This window comes from Ranitomeya imitator, chromosome 9 (assembly GCF_032444005.1).
Source record: "Ranitomeya imitator isolate aRanImi1 chromosome 9, aRanImi1.pri, whole genome shotgun sequence".
NCBI classification, from domain to species: domain Eukaryota; kingdom Metazoa; phylum Chordata; class Amphibia; order Anura; family Dendrobatidae; genus Ranitomeya; species Ranitomeya imitator.
The window spans coordinates 108,263,325-108,285,603 of record NC_091290.1 but is presented as its reverse complement, the minus strand read 5'-3'; the positions used below and the strand labels follow the sequence as shown (position 1 = coordinate 108,285,603).

The window sequence follows — 22,279 nt, the reverse complement described above, 5'->3', positions numbered from 1 at the left end:
ATCAACGTACCATTACAGTGTATTCCAAACTTAAATTTTGGTTGCGAATGAGAATTTTTTCTTTTTTTTTTTTTTTTCTTTTTTTAATTTCGATATAGGCAAACCATGAAAAAATAAAAACTTTGGCAAACATCTGTGATTTACATCATATCATATGACAAAAATGCCATTAACTACGTATATGTCATACAAATGCACTTGCATGGTGGTGACATTATCACTTTACAGGTAGCATACAATTTTGTCTCTGTGAGCTTCCAATGCTTTGTCGCATGTTCAAGTCCACTCAAAGTGTCCACAGTTTTTTTGTTGTGTTTTTTTTTTTTTTTTTTTAGTGATTTCCCAGTGTGTTTTAGGACCACACAATTCACATACTTTAGGAAATAAAATCAATAAATTAAAAAAAAAAAAAGAAAAAGCATCGCATGAAAAACAAAGTCATCATTCTTTAGTTCTCAGAGAAGAGATTTTGAGGATGCTAAAATATGATACAAGTTACACTGTCCCGTATTGCCTATCTAATAGACACTTAATAGTCTCACTTGGTCCGTTATGCATTATTGCATAACATGTTTGGACAATATACAGAATATGCACCTTCTCTTAAAGAGATGAAAATATCCTGGAATAAAACCTGTTGAGGGTTAAAAAATACTGACTTGAGACATCACTTGAGTCTGTGCCTGGGACTGTATCAATGGCTGGTGATGTTGGGATGCTGGGGAAGGACTACTGATATGGGGAATGGGAGATGCTATCTGGGAAGGTACACCAGATTGGGAAGGGGCAGGAGATGGCTGCTGAGGAGACAGTTGTGACTGATGCTGAATATGTTGCATCTGCTGTTGTTGCTGCATCTGCTGTAGGTGTATGTGTTGCAGTTGTTGTTGCATTTGCTGTTGAAGTTGCTGCTGTTGCTGTTGTTGGAGCTGCTGCTGCATATGATGTTGGAAATGCTGCTGCTGCATCTGCTGCTGGATCTGCTGGTGCATTTGATGCTGATGAAGCTGCTGCTGTTGCATCTGTTGCAACTGCTGCTGCTGCAATTGTTGGATATGATGCTGCTGGCTCTGCAGCGAAGGGCTCAATTGAGAAGAAGGTGGAGTGGCTACCATTGGTGCACCCATGGAGCTCATTAATGGTGTTCCCACATTGGACGGCATGTTTGGTGCAATGGTTACAGAGGTCACAATCTGGTTAGAGGGTAGTCTCATGGTTAATGGTTTCGGTGCAATGGCTCTTGGAATTGACTGCTGGAGATTCTGCGCCGCCATAGAGAGTGAGGCGTGCTGAGATAGCGAGGAGTTAAGAAGAAGCGTAGATGAGAGGTTTGTTGATGCCAGTGTTTGCTGGACAGACCGTATTGTCTGAGCCTCTGCAGATTCTGCTGCAGCCTGTCACAGAAGAAAAAAAAAACTATGGTATTAATATAATAAAACCAATCTAATAAAAAACATTAAACATTACATTCAGTAAAAAAAAATATTAACATTGGATGTAAATTAAATGCGTTGTAAATATTAGGTTTTGTCCACATTAATCATAACAAAGAAGGGTCAACAGTTTATGATGAAATGCTAAAAACAACCATTCTGGATGGCACTGGCACTTGTTGTACTCCAGTTTTAAGTTCCTCCTTAATTAACTATCTGCCTGTTGTACCCGATGCCGGCTTCTTGCGGGCTGCTCTGTTGACGGGAAGTCACTGCCGATGTCATGCTGATTGTCAGCCTGTTTCTTACAGTTATGCAGCAGGGAGGTGGCTATCAATTAGCATGACTTCAGCAGTCTCACTCCCATCAACAGAGCAGAGTGGAAGAAAAGCCATTGCTCTGTCTACATGAAATCAAGGGAAGACAAGGAATCGCTGTCAGGAGCAGGATCAGTCTGTGACTTCTCTGTCGGTAGATATCGGTGCTGGGCACAAAAGGCAGGTAGTTAGCTCTTAGGCACACTGCTAAAAAAATAGTCCGGGATAATCCCCTTAAAGTACTAATGGCATAGATATCTTAGAAATAGTAAAATCGGAAATACCCACCTGCTTTAACCCACCGTTGGTCAAGCAAAGACATCTTTAGTAGTTTGCATCAGGACAGGAAGTGATGATGTTCCATTTTTAAATCACCTGTTCATAAGCCTGTGAAGCAATTAGGCGATTGCAACACTACACCGTGAGATGCGCATTCACCATTACAGTAACTTGACCACTGCAGCCAATCAATAGCCCCATCACTTAAGTGATCTTAGAACTGGACATCATCAGCTGCTGTCCCAATGCAGGAAATTGAAGAACATGTACTTGATTGTTGGGGTTATATTAGTAGTGTACGTATGATTTTATTATGACCAAGAATTTTAGTTTTAAGAAAATGACAGTTTCAGTGTTGCAAAGTAGATCTGGACAGAGTGCATTAAAATGTTCAGTGCTATAATAATCACTTAAAATGCAGCATAAATAAAACTTCACAATGGAAACAGTCAGATTGACCTGCCATGAGGTTTACAGCAGTTCAAGGTTGACCATGGTACACCACTTGTACCCATCACTTAGACAAGTATAACTCCACACTGAGCAAGTGGAATAACAACGTACAAACTTGACAATGTCCCTTGACCACTATTGCTACAGTGCTCGCTTGAAATACCAGGTCAAAATTTGCACCAGGCTACAGAAACCTCAAACTAAAATCATAATACATGCATTGCAGCAAAGTCAGGTAGGACAGGAGTTAAATCCTAGCACTGAAGGTCTTGGGTTCACCTTGTGTCAGTCTGTTGGATGTTGAGCAGAATGGAGTGTGTGGAAGATGGCGAGTGACCAGTCAAAAATATAAGCTGAACCTGGGAGAGAGACAAGCCAAAGTCTCTCTTTGAATGGAGACTGCATAAGTCAGCTTGGACAGCTGAGCAGTCTGTGTGTTGGAGCTGTAGAGTAACATGTGAAAGCTGAAGCCTGTTCATTGTGAACTGTGCATGGAGTTGAACACTTCTGTTTGGAGCACAGGTAGAAGAGGATACCGAAACTAATAGAACTGTACTTTTACCTAGGAGAAAGGACTGTAACTCTTTTTAGGTGAGCCCACACTGACATATATGTGCCTACTGAATGAACTATTTATTTGCCGTTATGCCTTAGTGCCCAGAATCGGCCATTTTGATTTTGAATCTCCAGGAGTTTTAATAAAGCAATAAAACTACACTTTTAGACCAAACCGCATTGCCTTTGTGGTTCCCTACAGAGTATATACACATATTTTCACATTTTAATTTTACCTTGGACACGAGACTTGCTCTGTAGGCTGCAAGAGCCTTTAAGTATTCCTTTTTGGCGGCTTCTGTTTTCCTCTTATACACCTGTAAGAGAACAGAAGATAGATCTTATAAATTATAATCATTTTAACACCAAATAAATGTAATAAAATCAATCGGCAATAGTTATTGACATCTGTTGCTCAATGCCTAGCAGAGATTGTGGTAAGTGCTTTGGAGGGAAGAAGTGGAGAACAAGCTACTGGGTCCTGACCAGGCTAAAAAAATATAAGGCAAGGTCAAAAAATTAAAAGAAACCTTAGCTATGACCCTGGATTGTGAATAGTAGATCCATAGTGTTAGGAACATATTTCTAACAATGAACAACAGTAGATAGAAAAGTAGGATAGATCGATTTTTTTCACCCCTCCTGCATAAAAAGAGATTAATATGCAGAACAGCATATGGCTTCATTGAATATGCACATTAATAAGGAAATTGCATACATTAAAAAAAATAAAATATGCACAAAAATGTCCAAAATTGTAAAACCTCTTAGCTGATTTTAATAATCAGCAATACAATTAATACATAATTTTACATTATTACCATAAACTACAATTTGCTATATTTATCATTTATACAATTGCAGTATTGCTCATTAGACATCAGCCAGGCCAGTACAAAAAACTAGAGCAACCCTTTGATATAATTCACCAAGTTCTCTGAATGGCTGTGATTATGCTTTTCACGACTTCCTGCCTGCAGAAGTCTGGCCTTTTCGGAATATTTTTTTGTGCCATTCAACAAAGGCCCAGTTGTTGCGCACAAACTACAAATAGGCTTGATTAATCACCATCATTAAATCATAACAGGGGAAGTCTAGTAAAGAGCAGATGTCTTAGAAACTTGCACACAATGCCTTCATGTTACATTAAGAGACTGCAAATAATAATTAAAACAGCACCGTACATTTTTATTACAATGCACTTTCAATCGAAACTTCTGGTAACAACAGTCGTTGCTCGAAGAATGAATATATTTATCAATTTTTGTATAATAATTATAAAATGTAGTGCCAACATATTCTGTAGATGTTCACAGAGGAATCAGGGTCAAACTATGGACAGGTGCAGACGGGCGTATTTTCATTTCGAGTGTGATCAGACAAAACATTGGATTGGACTAGGACCAATGTAATGCTATGGGGCTGTGCACAAGTCCAATTTTTTCCCTCGGACAGAAAAATCACTATGTCTGACTTTGAGTCGGTATTTGGATCGCAATCGGTCAGCCGTGGAAGTCAATGAATCCTTGGAAACCATTGGACGACTACACTTGGAGGTAATCTGAGTTCGATTTCCATGGCCTGACACAATAAAGAAGATGAAGACATTTTTTCTCCATCTTCTCATCCGAATGAACTGGAGAACACCATGATCACACTATGGTTAGACTCTGATCAGAGTGCGATTTTCATTAACGACCAGATTCTCTTGGATGAGAGAACATACACTTCTGTGACCAAAGCCAATGACAAATAATCATACCCAAACAAACGCTACCTACTATTAACCATACATCAAGTTTTTACAATTTTGACAGATCATCTTTTAAGTCATACGCAAATGGATGTTTGCCATGGCAAGTAGCAAAGACATCTCCTGCCAGGTTACAATTTTTCAGCTGCATTGAGCAGAAACAAGACGTATAACATGATCCATCAATCATGGCTACTGTTGGTATTGTCCATACGCTGAACAAGCATCATTTTATTTAGTATTGGTATACTAAGTTAAACGTTCCACCATATCAGTTGTACCAACTCTCCAGGTGATCTTTAGGCTAAAGTTTAGCCTATTAGTCATTACTCAAAAACCCAGCACTATATCCCCTCAATTGCTATCCATGCACACTATTTCCTATAAATTGATGTTTTCAAGGTTCTCCCAAAATCCTTTGGGTTAAGGATTACAGGGAAAGAAACAACTGTATTGGCTGTCAAGATCAAACATAACCAGAAAGTAAAAACTTTTCGTGACCATATACTATACAGAGTAGAGTAAAATTACCTGTTTTTGCTCTTCTCCAAGACCGTCCCACATTGAAGCCACAATTTTTGATACTTCACCAAATGTTGCATTGGGGTTCTGACCTTTAATTGCAGCCTGTGTATCTCTAAAAAATAGAGCATACGCAGAGACAGGTTTTTGGGGTTCATTTGGATCTTTCTTTTTCTTCTTCTTTGGGGTTTTGGGCTTCTTTCCAGAGTCAGGTGCAGCTCTTTTTTCTCCTATTATCTGAAAAAATATACAGTGTGTAAGTTAGCTTTATTTTAGAAGTGAGAAAATACTTTGAAATTCAAATTCAGAAGCTTTGGTGACTTCTTCCCCAAACTAAGTCACCATGAATCTCAAGTACTCCTGAAAAAATGTATATAACACTTTGAGGTCTCCTAGGACTGTATCTAACCCCTTTTAGGCTCCTTAACTAAAAAATAGTCATAGTAATGCCAAACTGACCTCAACAAATTTGGTTTTGACTAAATGGATGGTAGCTATACTTCACTGCTGTGATGTCAAACACTATCCGTAATATTTATTACCTGTTTTATAGTTTTCTCTCCATATCTCTGTTGGGAAGGTGTGATGTCCTTTCAATAACTAGATTCACCTCAAAGTGGCTGCTGCATTCCCTGCCTCTGCTTTTATACAGAGTATGATAGTTCATCCTGATTCGAGGAACTATACAATGTGATGTGATTAGCTGTGTGGCATTATTGGGAAGAACGCTCAACTGCACCTAATGTCATACGAGTCTTCTCTGGTTGATGCAATATTCTGCAATGTGTAAAATTGTTTTGGCCATTGCAAACAAAATACAAGTTATTCAAATTAACTGGGAACAGCAAAGTGCCCAAAAATATACACAAATTCAATTCTCAACTAATTTAAACATCTCGAATTTATTAACGATATTCATTTATTCTGCTCTTGTCAACATCAGCCCAATTCGTCTCCTAAAAAATATTTGTGGAAAAAATAAAACTTTATCAGACTAGCCCAGAAAACCAACAATTATATTCAAAATAAAGCAGCAGGGATTAGAACAAAATTGATGTAGTATTTTGGTTTTTTTTTTCTCTGTTGTCTTTTAATTCAGATTTCTGAATAATAAAATACTCTCCGCTCATGTTTTGGCAGCCTGAAATCTCTTGTGAATTTTGTTCTTGAAGGTGAATTGAAAATACATTCTGCTGAAATGTAAATTATTTATAAATGTGTTATAACCAAGAAGAAAAAGCAATTGGAGATTTAACATAAGAATGTTTCTCAGTAATTTCTTCCCAAAAAAAAAAATGAATTAAGTATTTGGCCATAGTGTGTGTGCATGCTTGTCAACAAAAGAAAATACACATGTCAAGACAGAATAAGTAAATGTCTAATTACAGTGTAAACATGATTTAAAAAGTTCTGCAGGGAGTGGAAATATTTGGTAACAAATTAGCATATTTTTACTTGTTTTTCAAGTTAGGGAAGGTTAAGGAGACAAAGTAAAATATTGTATGGAAATAGACTGTGTATAAAATATGGTATACCATTTTATTTTTTTAAAGTTACGGTGTGTAACTTACATAAATATTTGAATAAGAAACAGTCTGCCATTTGCCAAGCTGCTCTTGTCTGTGAACTCATGGAAAAAAGTGAGACTTTATTGGAGGGGAGGGGAGAAAAAAAGAACTTTTTTTTCTACCCTTTTAAACACTATTAGTGATGAGCGAGTATGCTCGCTACTCGAGTTTTCCGAGCATGCTCGGGTGATCTCCGAGTATCTTGGGCATGCTCATAGATTATGTTTTTGTCTCAACAGTATGATTTGCGGCTGTTAGATAACCTGAACACATGCAGGAATTGCCTGTTTGTTAGGGAATCCCCACATGTATTCAGGCTATCTAACAGCCGCAAATCATGCAGCTGCAGAGACAAAAACATAATCTGCGAGCATGCCCAAGACACTAGGATAACACCCGAGCATGCTCGGAAAACTTGACTCACAAGCACACTCGCTCATCACTAGTCACTACTCAAGAGTAACTTTGGGTGGAAATTCACTTATTAAAAGTTCCAAGTAATATTTACAATATAAGAGAAACAAGTCCACTATCAATTGTCCTAAATACCAAGTAGACCATCATTGAAATGTTAAACCAGATTGAATCTGCAAGGTTATACGCACCCTGTTTGTTTCATCGGCATCCTCGTCATTTACTGAGCTGGAAGGGGATGGTGTGGCCGACTTGCTTGCTGGAGGTGAAGGAGACGTATGGGTAATGGGAGCTGTCCCAATATTGAGTCCTAACTGAGCACTGAGTTGAGATTGGTTTATGGTGGTAAGTTGACTTTGAGACATTATTCCGGCCCGTGCCACATCTGACATGTGTACCAGCGACCTCATAATTAATGAGGGGTCCTGACGATATTGGGCCATCTGAGTCTGTCTTTGATCCTAGTGGGAAAAAAATAATTTTATTAAATTAGATGTGGACCTTCATAAAAAACAATGAAATATTCATGTTAATAGCCCAAGACTTCCCAATTCTAATATCAAATGAGTTCCCCATCATTTATATTTACAATAATATATTTAGGCTGGTGTACCTGAACCACTCAATAACTTTTGGTATACAAGAACGTAAAAAGTCATGTCTCTGTCTTTGATGTGGGCTCGCACAACGAACATGGATCTTTCCCGACAGCCACGGGTGGCCACCACTTAAATTAAAAAATAAATATTCATGTTTGGTATCGACGTACTTGTGGTGTCCTGGAAAATCGTGTTACCAGGTCAGATTGACTTTACAGTGAACATGGTAAATACAAACCCCCCAAAATAATTATGGACTTGCACTTTTTTTGCAATTTCAACACACTTGGAGTTTTTTTCACTTTCCAGTGCATCACATGATAAAATTAATGATGTCATTCAAAATATAACTCCGCTAACAAAAAATAAGCCTTCATATGCCCATGTGGACAGAAAAATAAAATGTTATGGCTCTTGGAAGAAGGGGAGAAAAGAATGAAAATGGAAAATCATCCTGTCATGAAGGGTTAAAATCACCAGAGGAAATACATTTCAGGGTCAACCATTCATCTATGTAGAATATGTGAATATTGTCAATAGAGATGAGCGAGTTTGTTCAGAAATGATCACCGAATCTGAATTTGCCATATTTGTGCCGTACTTGTATTCTGTTCATGCCAAATTTATGTTTGAAGATTGGGTCCAAAAATATTTGGCCATTTCAACTCCAATTGACTCCAATGATGTTCGGCGAATACTACAAATTCAATATTTGCTGCCGATCGTTACCCGAAACCGAATTTTTAAAAATTCGCTCAACTCTAGTTGTCAATGCACACATTCAGGAAATGTCATCAGTAAAATTTAACAGATTATTTGTGACATAACGTATAAGAGTGTAGTTGCAAGTGGTTGACTTAAAAAAAATGCATTGATTTAGGTCGGATTTTTGGAAAACATTAATATATACCTGCAGACTGTGAGCCCTCGCGGGCAGGGTCCTCCCTCCTTATGTACTCGTGTGCCTTGTTATCTGCTCATGTTTAATGTATTTGTCTATATTTGCCCCGTATTCACATGTAAAGCGCCATGGAATAAATGGCGCTATAAAAATGTATAATAATAATAATAATAATTATATTATAGAGATAGGATTGAAAGGATTGAATTAATCAGATATTATTTATTAGAATTTCAAAGGATCACATGCAAAACACCCAGGATAAGATGGAATTGTTACCTCCACTTAGCTTACATAATTTGGAGCAAACTTTGGTTAGTACATGAAAAATATTATAAATGCCAATTTACTGCCAGAAGTCAATCAATTAAAAACATGTTATTACTTTCATTCTAACTACTTAGCATTATTATCCAAAACGGTGTTTTAGAATCATCTAGTAGTTAAGATCTTGCTTATAGTAAAATGCAAAAGACATTGATAAGAATAAGAAAAATATGGAATTCATGTAAGAGCTGTACGATTTCACAGCTTCAAAATCTTATTGACTTTGAAAGCTGAAAATATTTAAATGGAACCTGTCATTCCAAGCACCCAGATGCTATTGGTAGAGAAGAGACTAGTCCGTTGCCACGCCAGCCAGTTTCTTCTCACTGCACTAGCTCTTTTCAATGCAAGTACATAGGGAGAGACCAGTTTGTCACCTGCAGTGGAGTCGGGAAAAGTCAGCAAGAGGCGTCACCGGAGCACTTCTGTCTCTCACTGTTATCCCCAGCTCCTCAAACCATTTTTTCCCTGAAACCCCAGAGCGATTCAGAGGAAAACATGGCCGGTTGCAATCGTTTACACCATCTCGGATTCATGCTGCCTGTGGTTTGGATAGCATAAATCGTGTAATAGTTTAACTTTATTTTGCTATCCTAAAAATTCAAAGTTTGCCAAAAGGTCTAGATATTTTCAGCAACGCAATCACATTTTTTACATTTTGTAAAAATCTCATGATGGCCATCACTAGAGTTTTTGATGCTCAGGCCAACCCTCATACAAGATGTTTCTTTTCGACAGCTGTGAAAATAATTTTTTTGTAAACCAGATTGGCATGTGATTAAATATTGAATATTTCATGTTAAAAAGATATATTGTTTCAAACTTTTAGGACATATTAAAAGAACCCCCTTTTTGGCTGGCTGTTAGCTTGGTGTCGCCCATTGTCAGACACAGACAGAAGAGAGTCCATGTGCAATAACAGTATGTAGACCCTTTGCTGTCCAATAGCTCATCCTAATGCACAATTCCACCTGTTTTGAAGGAAGTAGTAGCCCCCTTAGCTCTTATTGTGAATGAGTATTCCAAGAAATGGTAATTTCATGATAATCATGCAATCTAAGTAGGCTGCCAATCAACAAACAAATGAGCAAAATGCTCATTCTGTGAGTAAAATGATCTTTTGGCCCACACAAAAGATCATAGTTCTGGCTGGAGATAGAAGGAAAACAAGCAGGTGGGAAGATGTACTTAACGATTGGCCATGCCATGATGCAGCAAGTGCCTGTACTTGGTTTCAACAGCCATTTTTTGCTGACAGAGTCCTTTCAAACGACCGCCAATCAGCAAACAAGTAGCTAATCTGGGGTCATTTATTGCGAATATTTGGTTAATTTAAAAGGTTCGAAGGTTCGGTCACTCTGAATAACAGATGTTCTCATAGTAGCTTCCTATTAAGGTTCCAGAATCAAGGCTATCCACTTAATTTCTCAGAATTTGAGAGTAAAAACATACAAATGTGACAACACTTAAAAAATGATGCATCTCATGATATATAGCAGTTACATTTTCTGATTTGTAATTAATCAACAAAAATCCTATTATGTGTGCCTGCACTAAAAGCATTTGTGAAAAAAATGGTCAACATTTCTGTTATTGTGAACAGTTAAGCACGTTAAAAATTAAATTATCTCTAAAAGGGATAAAATTAAAGATTACACATTTCCTTTGAATTGTAGGCAATTTTTTTTTTAAATATATAGAGTAATTTTTTTACAATTTAAAATTACTAAAAGGAAAATAGGTGAATGCAAAATTTTGGGCACCCTTGGAGATTTGTGTGCTTGGATAACTTTGACCAAGGTTTCAGCCCATGATTATCCTGTTAGGGCTATGGCTTGTTCACTATCATTGTTAGGAAAGACCAGGTAATGCAAACTTCCGAGCTTTATAAAAACCCAGCCTCCACTAATCTTATGCCAAACAACAGCAGCCAGGGGTTCTTCTAAACAGCTGCTTAGCACTTTGAAAATAATGGAAGCCCACAAAGCAGGAGAAGACTATAAAAAGATAGAGCAGCATTTTTAAGTTGCACTTTCCTCAGTTTGAAATGTAATTAGGAAATGGTAGTTAATGGGAACAGTTGAGGTCAAAATAAGTTCTAGAAGACTAAGCAAAATTTCTTTGTGAGAGCTGCTCCTAGGATAGCCAGAGAGGCAAATCAGAACCTCTGCTTGACTGCAAAAGACCTTCAGAAAGATTTAGTAGACTCTGGAATTGTGGAACATTTTTCTACTGTTCAGAGACGCTTGAATAAATATGGCCTTCATGGAAGAGTCACCAGAAGAAAACCTCTCCTGCATCCTCACCATAAAATTTAGCATCAGAAGTGTGCAAAAGAACGTCAAAAAAAGTCTGATGCATTTTGGAAACAAGTCCTGTGAACCAATGAGGATAAAATAGAACTCTTTGGCCACAGTGATCAAAGGTATGTGTGGAGAAAAAAAAGTCATAGAATTTCAGGAACAGAACACCTTGCCAATCATTAAGAATGGAGGAGGATCAATCATGCTTTGGGGTTGTATTGCAGCCAATGGCATGGAAAACATTTCATGGGTAAGGGGAAGAATGGATTCAAGGAAATTTCAACAAATCCTTGATGCAAACAACATCATCAGCAAAAAAGCTGAAGTTGAAAACAGGATGGCTTCTACAAACACACATCAAAATCCACAAAAGACTACCTCATAAGGCACAAGCTAAAGCTTTTACAATGGCCCTCACAGTCCCCTGATCTGATCATTGAAAATAAGTGGCTAGACCTCAAAACAGCAGTGTATACAAGAAGACCCAGGAATCTCACAGAAGTGAAAGAATTTCCCAAAGAAAAATGAATTAAATCCCTCAAACAAGAATTGAAAGACTCGACTGGCTGCAAAAAGTGTTCACAAGCTATGATACTTGCAAAAGTAAGTGCTACTAGGTACTAGCCATGCAGGGTGCTCAAACTTTTCCATCAGTCCATTTTCTTTTATGTAATTTTTAAAATGTAAAAAATGAAAATATATAAACTTTTGCCTAAAATACAAATGAAATGTGTCAGCTTTAACTTTAGGCCTTTAAGAGATGATTTCCTCTCCAACTTGCTTAACTGTTCACAATAACAGTAATATTTTGACCAGAGGTGCAAAAACTTTTCCATGCCACTGTGTTATGTTTCAAGTTTCTACATATGAATAACTTAAGAGGATTGATTTCTAACTGCTGCAGTTCTTTGAATCGTTCTGTAGAGTCTAATTTTTTCATTAATTATAAAATGTCTCATTTACTTTTCTTCTTTCTTTATATAGTTCCTTAAATTTCTAGCACCTATCATGAGAGAAACAAAGCAAACAAAAAACACATTGTAGAATTTCCTAGAAAATTGTTTGCTCTTAATGAGAGTACAAACACTCTTCACAACACTGCGATTTACATGCTAAACTAGAAGATGAATTAGAGCAGGAACTGAGAAATAAGATCCGCCATGTGTTAATTTACTTGGCTCAACTAAATTGAAAAGTCAAAGTCATAAATTGACTTGATGTAAAATAAAATGTCACTAGTATAAAAAACTTAACTGAGGGTAATAAAATGCCCGTTTCCCCAACATGCTCTGTAATGAGTGCTGAGAGAAATGCATCAACGAATTTTCACTTTTCTTATTTGATGTGCAATTATGCATATTTTTTAAATCAAATTTATCATAAAAGAATCTTTTAGAAATACTTAAAAGACAAATCTGTGAACCACTAGATCAGGGGTCCCCAATCCGTGGCTCAGGAGTCACATGCGGCACCCGAAACAATTTTGCATCGGTCGAGGCTACCTGCCAGCTTAGTGCGTAAGCACCAGGTTTACCAAACAACTACGCAGAGGAGATCTCCAGATGGTGACTTTTGTACATAGCCCTGCACAGAAGAGCAGATATGGAAGTGTGTATACTAGTGAGGAGAGGAGATAGGCCGGGGTCACACTTGCGAGTTCAATGCGAGAAACTCACGCGAGTCTCTCGCATCAAGTCCCGGCACTGCCGTCAACACTCAGGACCGGAGTTTGCGGCTGCATTTAGTTTTATGCAGCCACACGCTCCGGTCCCGAGTGCAGGCGACAGTGCCGAGTATTGAGGCGAGTTTCTCGCATTGCAGTTGCAAGTGGAACACCGGCCTTAGAGTGGAGCTTGAAGCTTGATGTGGTCATGGGAATGAATTCTATTGTCTGCGTGACTGAAAATGATCAATGGACAAGTCATGGACAAAAGGTGCGAGCCTCAAAGATCATTAGACTTTATTTTGTTACAACGCAACTCAAAACGCTGCAGAATATAATGGAGCTATATAAGTAAAATACATAAATAAAGGTACAGTGATAATATGCGTAAATACTTTCTAAATTATTTTAAGTTAATGGTCTCCTCTTGATGAAGCCCAGTGCAGTGAAACGCTCGTCGAGGTGTCTGTGTGCCCCCTCTTGTCTTCCCTTTAGCTTTATCTACCATTTCTCAAGGTATCTATTGCATTTAATGATTGCATCCTAATCTTTCTTAGTATATATATATCTCAATGTGGACTGATTGAATTATAGATCAGTAATTGATCTATAATTGAATAATGTAATCATCTTTCTATGATTACACTTTGATTGAATTACCATTTTATGTGCATTGTGCATATTATACCATAGCAGATATTCTTTATGTTAATAATATCATCCTGTAGCTTATCGTCTACTTTTTTTTGCACTTTATATAACTACAATTGCCAATTAGGAGAATAGTTTTGGGGGACATTCATTGATCCTCATTGTGGATTTATCTAAATTTTCTCCTTATATTTGTGCTTTAGTCGTTCCTCTCCTTACCTTATAGTGTATATTATTTTATATTATAATATTCATTAATAAACGTTATTCAGTTTTTTTCTTAAGCTGCCTCAGCTGTTCTTTTTTTCTAATGACTTATTATTAGCATTGCAGTTATTGGTTTATCAGGGAAAAATCAGTTTTCGGTTTAGACATTCATTTCTAAAGGGCACTAATTTTACGAACTGGTGGAGAATTTTGTAGGATGAAATTGAATTTCAATGTGTTCAAATCAACCAGACAAAATAAGAGTCACCAGATTGCCATCCCTTTGACTGGCACCATAGTGGAGTGCTTGCCCCAAAATACTATACAGTGCTAAATGGAATCGGGCAACAGCTTTTCCACCGAATCTGAGAGCAGCTTGACGCAGAGACAGAGAGCCAGATTACAGCTGTCACTTATGTGAATGTTTGCTGAAGTTTTGATAAAATCACAGTTTCATTAGCAGAAGAATATCACTAGAGGACTAGTAAACCTGCTACCATGTAGTCCTCCATATTCATGAGCTCTGCATAACCCCGATTCATCAATTTTCTACCTAAGCACAATGCACAAAGAAAGCGGTCAATCAGTGGTGATGGTAGAATTAGAAAGAGCTCAGAATTCAGAGAATTGAAACATCCCCCTATAGTGTTATTCAATTAAAAAAGGATAGCCCATCATACCAACAAATATTTTGTCGTCATACGTCTTGAAGTTTTTGGGATATTGCAATAGGCTTTGGCCTACAGTATATATTCTCATACTCGAAGAAAAGATGAATTGTAGATAAAAAGCAAATGTACATGGAGCCTAGTAAAATATGATTCTGTAGGTATACATGTAAGATGTCATAGTAAGCTTGGGTAAAAAAAGGACACAAAAGGACAAAGGGCGGGCTTATTTTGATAATACCGGAAAGGCGGTAAGAACAGTTCATGTAAAAGTGATGGAGTGGAAATATATAAAAAAGGATTTAAATAATTTACTATCTGGTGGCAACGAAATTTTGAAGACAAGGAACCACAATACTTAAATATTAAAGATCAGATATAATATAAACTAAGACCTATCTCATATTTTATTGTAGTTTTTTCATTCACTCCTACGTTGTACATGCCACGTCTTGCCTTGTATTTGCCGGCTTTATTATAAGGCTAATACTTGCATTACACAGGCATTTAGAGATTGGAAAACCTGACTTGTGAACGTTGATCTTCGGAATATCATTTCTTAAAATTCCATCCTAAACAATTTTCTTTCTCTTCTCCTTTGTTCTTATTCTGTTTCATAGCTATTTAGCACCACTGCTGTAAATCTTTGAAGGTGTGTAATTGTATTGCATGTAATTTCAACAACATCTATCAATCTCAGCTTGAAATAACAAAAAACCTCTGGCTGCTTTCTGATGATAATCCAAATCTTCTGTTAAAAGAAAGCCAGAAACAAAAGAGGCAAACCTCACATAAGATGAATGATTATGGCCTTCAAAAATCTAGTTGTACTCTGGCTGTTAACCAAAGTAATAAACATCTTCATAAAAATAATAAGTGCTTGTTTTAATAGAATGTTCCACGCATTAAACACATTAATGACCCATGAAATAACTGTTTTATCTGCAACACATTAGGCAACATTGCCCCAACATTGTATTAATTGAAAATGTGCTCGTGTTAGCTAAATATAAGGTCATAAAGACTAGAGACAAAAATATATGTAAAAGCCTAAAATGCTCTGTAAAAAAAAGTGTCCAAAAATGTTATTAGTTAAAATTTTATCTTGAAAAAAATGATATAACGAAGGATATTAATGAAAAAAAAAAATAAATATAAATGAAAAATTGGAACAGCATCACCAAATACCTCCTAGCAATCCAATGGTTCCTTATAATGAGATAAAAGAGAAAAACAGCACAAAAAAAAGAAAAAAATGGACTTTATTGCCCAATGGCGTGGCAATGTTTCGGGATGTGCTTAAGAAAGGATATCACATCCGAAACATTGCCACGCCATTTGGCAATAAAGTCCTTTTTCTTTTCATTTTTTTGTGCGGTTCTTCTCTTTTATTATATATATATATATATATATATATATATATATATATATATATATATATATATATATATATATATATATATATATATATATATATATATATATACACACACAATTTTTGGGTCAGGGCTCCTGTAAATGTGTATATATATATATATATATATATATATATATATATATATATATATATATATATATATATATATATTAATGTATGTGTAGTACAGACCAAAAGTTTGGACACACCTTCTCATTTCAAGATTTTTCTGTATTTTCATGACTATGAAAATTGTACATTCATACTGAAGGCATCAAAACTATGAATTAACACATGTGGAATTATATACTTGAAGTGTGAAACAACTGAAATTATGTCTTATATTCTAGGCTCTTCAAAGTAGCCACCTTTTGCTTTGATGACTGCTTTGCACACTCTTGGCATTCTCTTGATGAGCTTCAATAGGTTGTTACCGGGAATGGTTTTCACTTCACCGGTGTGCCCTGTCAGGTTTAATAAGTGGGATTTCTTGCCTTATAAATGGGGTTGGGACCATCAGTAGTGTTGAGTAGAAGTCTGGTTGATACACAGCTGATAGTCCTACTGAATAGACTGTTAGAATTTGAATTATGGCAAGAAAAAAGCAGCTAAGAAAAGAAAAAAAAGTAGCCATCATTACTTTAAGAAAGGAAGGTCAGTAAGTCTGAAAAATTGGGAAAACTTTGAAAGTGTCCCCAAGTGCAGTGGCAAAAGCCATCAAGCGCTACAAAGAAATTGGCTCACATGAGGACTGACCCAGGAAAGGAAGACCAAGAGTCACCTCTGCTTCTGAGGATAAGTTTATCCGAGTCACCAGCCTCAGAAATCGCAGGTTAACAGCAGCTCAGATTAGAGACCAGGTCAATGCCACACAGAGTTCTAGCAGCAGACACATCTCTACAACAACTGTTAAGAGGAGACTTTGTGCAGCAGGCCTTCATGGTAAAATAGCTGCTAGGAAACCACTGCTAAGGACAGGCAACAATCAGAAAAGACTTGTTTGGGCTAAAGAACACAAGGAATGGACATTAGGCAAGTGCAAATCTGTGCTTTGGTCTGATGAGTCCAAGTTTGAGATCTTTGGTTCCAACCACAGTGTCTTTGTGCGAGGCAGAAAAGGTGAACGGATGGACTCTATATGCCAGGTTCCCACCGTGAAGCATGGAGGAGGAGTGATGGGGTGGGGGTGCTTTGCTGGTGACACTGTTGGGGATTTATTCAAAATTGAAGGCATAATGAACCAGCATGGCTACCACAGCATCTTGCAGTGGCATTCTATTCCATCTGGTTTGCGTTTAGTTGGACGATCATTTATTTTTCAACAGGACAATGACCCCAAACACACCTCCAGGCTGTGTAAGAGCTATTTGACCAAGAAGGAGAGTGATGGGGGGCTACGCCAGATGACCTGGCCTCCACAGTCACCAGATCTGAACCCAATCAAGATGGTTTGGGGTGAGCTGGACTGCAGAGTGAAGGCAAAATGGCCAACAATTGCTAAGCATCTCTGGGAACTCCTTCAAGATTGTTGGAAGACCATTCCCGGTGACTACCTCTTGAAGCTCATCAAGAGAATGCCAAGAGTATGCAAAGCAGTCATCAAAGCAAAAGGTGGCTACTTTGAAGAACCTAGAATATAAGACATAATTTCAGTTGTTTCACACTTTTTTGTTAAGTATATAATTCCACATGTGTTAATTTATAGTTTTGATGCCTTCAGTGTGAATGTACAGTTTTCATAGTCATGAAAATACAGAAAAATCTTTAAATGAGAAGGTGTGTCCAAACTTTTGGTCTGTACTACACATACATTAATATATATATATATATATATATATATATATATATATATACACACATACACATTTACAGGAGCCCTGACCCAAAAATAACAAAATGCATAAGATAATTTCTCCCTTAATTTCATCCTTTCTTTGGATTCCTTTTTATAATGTATTACATTCAACGCTAAGTAATGTTTCAATAAATCCTCCTTTCTTCCATCATATTTGGCTTTAAGGCGAACCAGCTCCACCTCTTTTGTAGTAGAACATAGTGATACTACGCTCCATCTTAACCAAGCCCTGCCCCCTCAAGTTGAAAATGGAACAAATCTAAGAGATTTTTAGAAAACTCATTTAGGAACACAAAAATACACTTCATACTGACAAACAATAGGCACAAGATCATGTACCCTTACAAATCCATGGAGGCCATGATAAAACCTTACAGAGATCACTAAGTTAATTGGGTCTTTCCGAGGCTGTACTCAGTTCACTCTGGTTACAAATAACTTTCATGTATGACAAACTTAAAGGAAAAAATTCACATATTAATGTGTCAAACAAAATTACTCATTTCATAAAATGACAGTATTATTTTGCTCATCTCCATGTGTGAAGATTCCTTTGGTGGAGTCAGAATCTGTGAAAGTCAGGCAGAGGGCTAATTACTTTAATGAGACATTAAAATCCAGTCATGATTAGGATGTGCTAATGACAGCCTTTCGTTTTACTCAACCTGAATAGATAATTGTAATAGCTCAACATTGGACTTTAACCCTTGTACATACTGTTTACCGATATACATGCAGATAATGCATAAGGCAACAGCTGCTCTTTATTAGATAGCTGGGGAATGTGATGTGTCCAAGTCTAGCGTGAAAATGTATTTTATTCCAAGGTTTAGCAACAAATATGTTTCGACGCGTGGCACATGGATTTAATAGGGTCTTCAATTTTACGAAAAAAAAGTTCAGTTTATTTTTATTTTCTGCCGGCCCTTATGCCGTTTGTTGCCCACTGGCTGGTCCCCAAGGCTGCCTTTTTTCCCCTGCCTTCAGACACATCTCCCAGCCTCTTTACTCTAAGTCTAGAATTTCTAGCAACAATCAGGGGGTCACTGCACATTGCAATGTCCCAGATGTGACTTTTGAGGCCTGCTTGAAGTTCCAGCCTTGAGTACACAGGCTGGAGCTATGACAACAGAAAAAAATGGGCCTAAAAGCTGAACAGCGGGCAAGAATAATGCTGCCCACCATCTGTTCTTCTTCATTCCACTGTCGCATTTTTGACTTGTTTACCTTAGGCCGGGACTTCCAGCCTCAACTAGGCCTCAGAGGTCAGTACACGTTGCTGTGAAGTCACGACATGCAGCGCAGTGACCTGAGATGTAAGGCTGCAGTTTGAAGTCCTAGTGTACAGTGAACAGGCCAGGAAGTGCAGTCTGCAATGGGGGGAAATAAGAGGCGGGTCTAAGGACTGGACGAAGGGTGACGAGTAGTGAAGGGACCAGACAGGTGACAGGGAAGTGGGTTTTGTTTTCTTGTTTTTTACCTTTGCAGGCCTTCTATTATTATTCAGCATAAAGGTGGGAAGCTGGTCACCCTTTTGTTGAATTCGTGCAAAGCAAATTTATAGGCCTGCCCCCGTAAAAAGTGTAATGACTAAAAATCTTGTTTGATATATAAACATTATTGTCGTGGAAAGGTTTAGAAATTTAAAAATATATTTCAATGGTCCTTTGTGGTTATAAAAATGTCTAAAAGGGTGAAAAACATATCCTTTATTTACTATAGGCAAAAAAAGTAGAAGAGATTGTGCAAAAAAACATAAAAATTAGGCCCCACGTATCATTAAGTAAAGCTGTAGCAATTATTTGAATATCCTAATGAGAAAATTTTTACAGCTGTTTAAATCAAAAGTAAAAAACACCCCCCAAAAAATAAACTTATACTACTCACCTCACCGTTCACCTGTCCAGCCCCTCCTGCAGCTCGCTGCCCAAAAGTCAGTCCTCAGAGCTACCTTTTCTTTTCTCTGCCACAAGCCATATCTCCCAGCTTGTTCACTCTAGGCCAGAATTTACGGCTATGACCAGGCCTCAGAGGTCACTGGGTACTGTATGTTGTGATGTCTCAGATGTGTGATGCCCTTTGACTTCTGAGGCCTGGCTTAAGTTCCAGCCTAGAATGTACCACGAAGAGGTGGCTCAGAGATCTGTATGATGAGTGACAAGTAGTGAATTATTTTTTTTTATTTTTTACTTCTGTTGTCCACCATTTTGCTGAAACCCCGAAAACAACTTAACAAGAATCTGTATTCTCAAAAAGGCAGATTTTTTGTATATTTCAGTAGAATTCAATTCCAGTCGAATACATTTCTTCATCTCTATGACCTACAGAAAAGAATGGTGCTGCTTCTGCAAAAGGGAATATGCTTTTAACCCTGGACAATAATTTTATACTCTGGGCATGTTGCAAGAAAGTCTAAAAATGTCAGTGTTATAGGAAAAAGAGGATGATTATGAGCAAACAGGAGATGGATGAGTAGAGTCGCAAAAATAATGAGAACTCCATGGAGAAGCCTGAAGACCCAAATACATGAAATGACATTAGTAATATGATCATAAAGAGTCAATAACAACTTAATAGTAGTGCCGGCAGCATTCTAACAAATGGTTTTCGGAAATGTTTTTTACTGTACAGTATCACCTATACAAATAGAAGATCATTACAAATGATTAAATAGACCCTTCTAGTCTATAAGGACTCTAGGGTCTATATGATGGCTGTGCTTGTGAGATAACATATCAACACTTGAAAGTCATAACACATGAAGGTAGTTCTATAGTCCTGATCAATAAGATACATAAAAAGACCTCTTTAGGTCTAACTCTTTTATTTATCTTTGCCTGAACTATCTTGTTTACTTGTTAGTAACCTGCGGGGTGCAAAATTCAAAAAATATATCCCAGTCAAATACTTCTATGCCTAAATCAGTAGGTTAAACAAAATAAAAAAGACTGGCTGCACTCCACTAGCAGTGACAAACATCTATATTCACCCAGGTTGTGAAATGTTAGTTCCTACTGGAGCCTTATATTTGCCCATCTAGTACATTTTCGCACTCTAGTAGGCTCTGCTAATAAATGCAAATTATTCTAGAAAAGATTAAATTCCTTCTTTCTGCATATATGCACAAAATAAGGAAATTAAATATAATTCTAGAATAGTGTGGGTGAGGTGAGGATATGGGTTGACTAGCAAATTCATGTTTTGTCCCCACTTCTATCCCACTATGAGGATTGTTCTCCTTGTTGAGTGCATATATGCTAGAAGTGAGCATGTAAATGAGAAGGAGGGATTATTAGGGGGGAACGATCAGCTCTTCTGAGGCAGGCAGGATCATGCATTGTGGTTGTGCATATACCCTTCATTTTATCCTTTCCCATCCCTTAGTTGCATTTGTTGGACATTTGTTTTTTTCAGGATTATAAACTATTTATGCAAATATTTTCTTCATTAAGAAGGCGTGACAGCGTTCCAAACTGTTTAAAGTAACCGGAACCTGATTTATGCGGTCAAACCTGCAGGCAGCATGAATCAGAACCTGGCTGTACAATCCAGTCAGGTTTCTTTTCCAACAAATGATCCAGCATTTCAGAGAAGATGCGTCACGGGTGTGTCAGATGCAACACACCGTCGCTCTGCATCTGGCTGCAGAAGGTCTCTGCATTTGGCATTACAGACGCCTCCTTAATCCTTCTGACTCTTGGACCCAGCGTCAACCTCCCTCCTGCTCTAGTTGACACACCTGGACCTGGATGTTTATTAATCCCCAGTCTGCTGCAGAGAGTAGTCAGTGATATTCACATTTTTCCCTTGTGAAAGCTCGGAGCTATAACAGTCGGCTATCTTCCTCTCTGGAGCTGTTTGAGAATGTTTAGTGTTACCTCTCTGCGTCTGCTCAAGCAAAGTTCATTCCCCTTGTCTGTCTACCTTTTTGTATTTTAGTTTACAGTGGAGATAGACCAGTGCTCATCCCCTCACTATCCATGGTCTAGGTCAAGGGAGATACAGGCCTTAGGTTCCTGCTCTGTGACTGGTGAGCAACCAATATAGGGATAGTAGAGCAGGTATGGTGTTATCAGATCTGCCTAAGGGTCTCCACTCACCCTTTCCCTAGTGTCTGGGCTTCCTTCCACTCATCCTTTCATGTTGCAAAATTTAGGCATAACTTAAGAGTTGAAATGGGTGAATTTGGGGAAAGACAGGGTGTGGCGACCACAGCTCATCAAATTCATGATGAGCGGCGGTATTCGCTATGTCGCAAATCTTACTTTAATAGAGGCTGGAGTTGGATTTGTGGTGAGGAGCACACACAGGTCTACACCACTCTTCTGATGCTGCCAATTCATACACCTCTTGATTCCAACATATGCGCTCATCAAGACCAACACTGGTCTTGA

At 37.7% G+C, this 22,279-nt stretch overlaps 1 protein-coding gene across 1 annotated transcript in view; it reads right to left on the bottom strand.

Moving 5' to 3' along the window:
* Nucleotides 1-395: 395 nt before the first annotated feature.
* Nucleotides 396-22,279, bottom strand: part of TOX3 (TOX high mobility group box family member 3) — a 172,521-nt gene continuing 150,637 nt past the window's right edge. The window contains exons 5-8 of the mRNA XM_069740593.1: nucleotides 7,486-7,755; nucleotides 5,322-5,549; nucleotides 3,274-3,354; nucleotides 396-1,394 (exon numbers count right to left, since the gene is read on the bottom strand). Coding sequence (XP_069596694.1) covers nucleotides 645-1,394; nucleotides 3,274-3,354; nucleotides 5,322-5,549; nucleotides 7,486-7,755 — 1,329 coding nt within the window. The 3' untranslated portion in view covers nucleotides 396-644. The remainder of the gene's footprint in view (nucleotides 1,395-3,273; nucleotides 3,355-5,321; nucleotides 5,550-7,485; nucleotides 7,756-22,279) is intronic.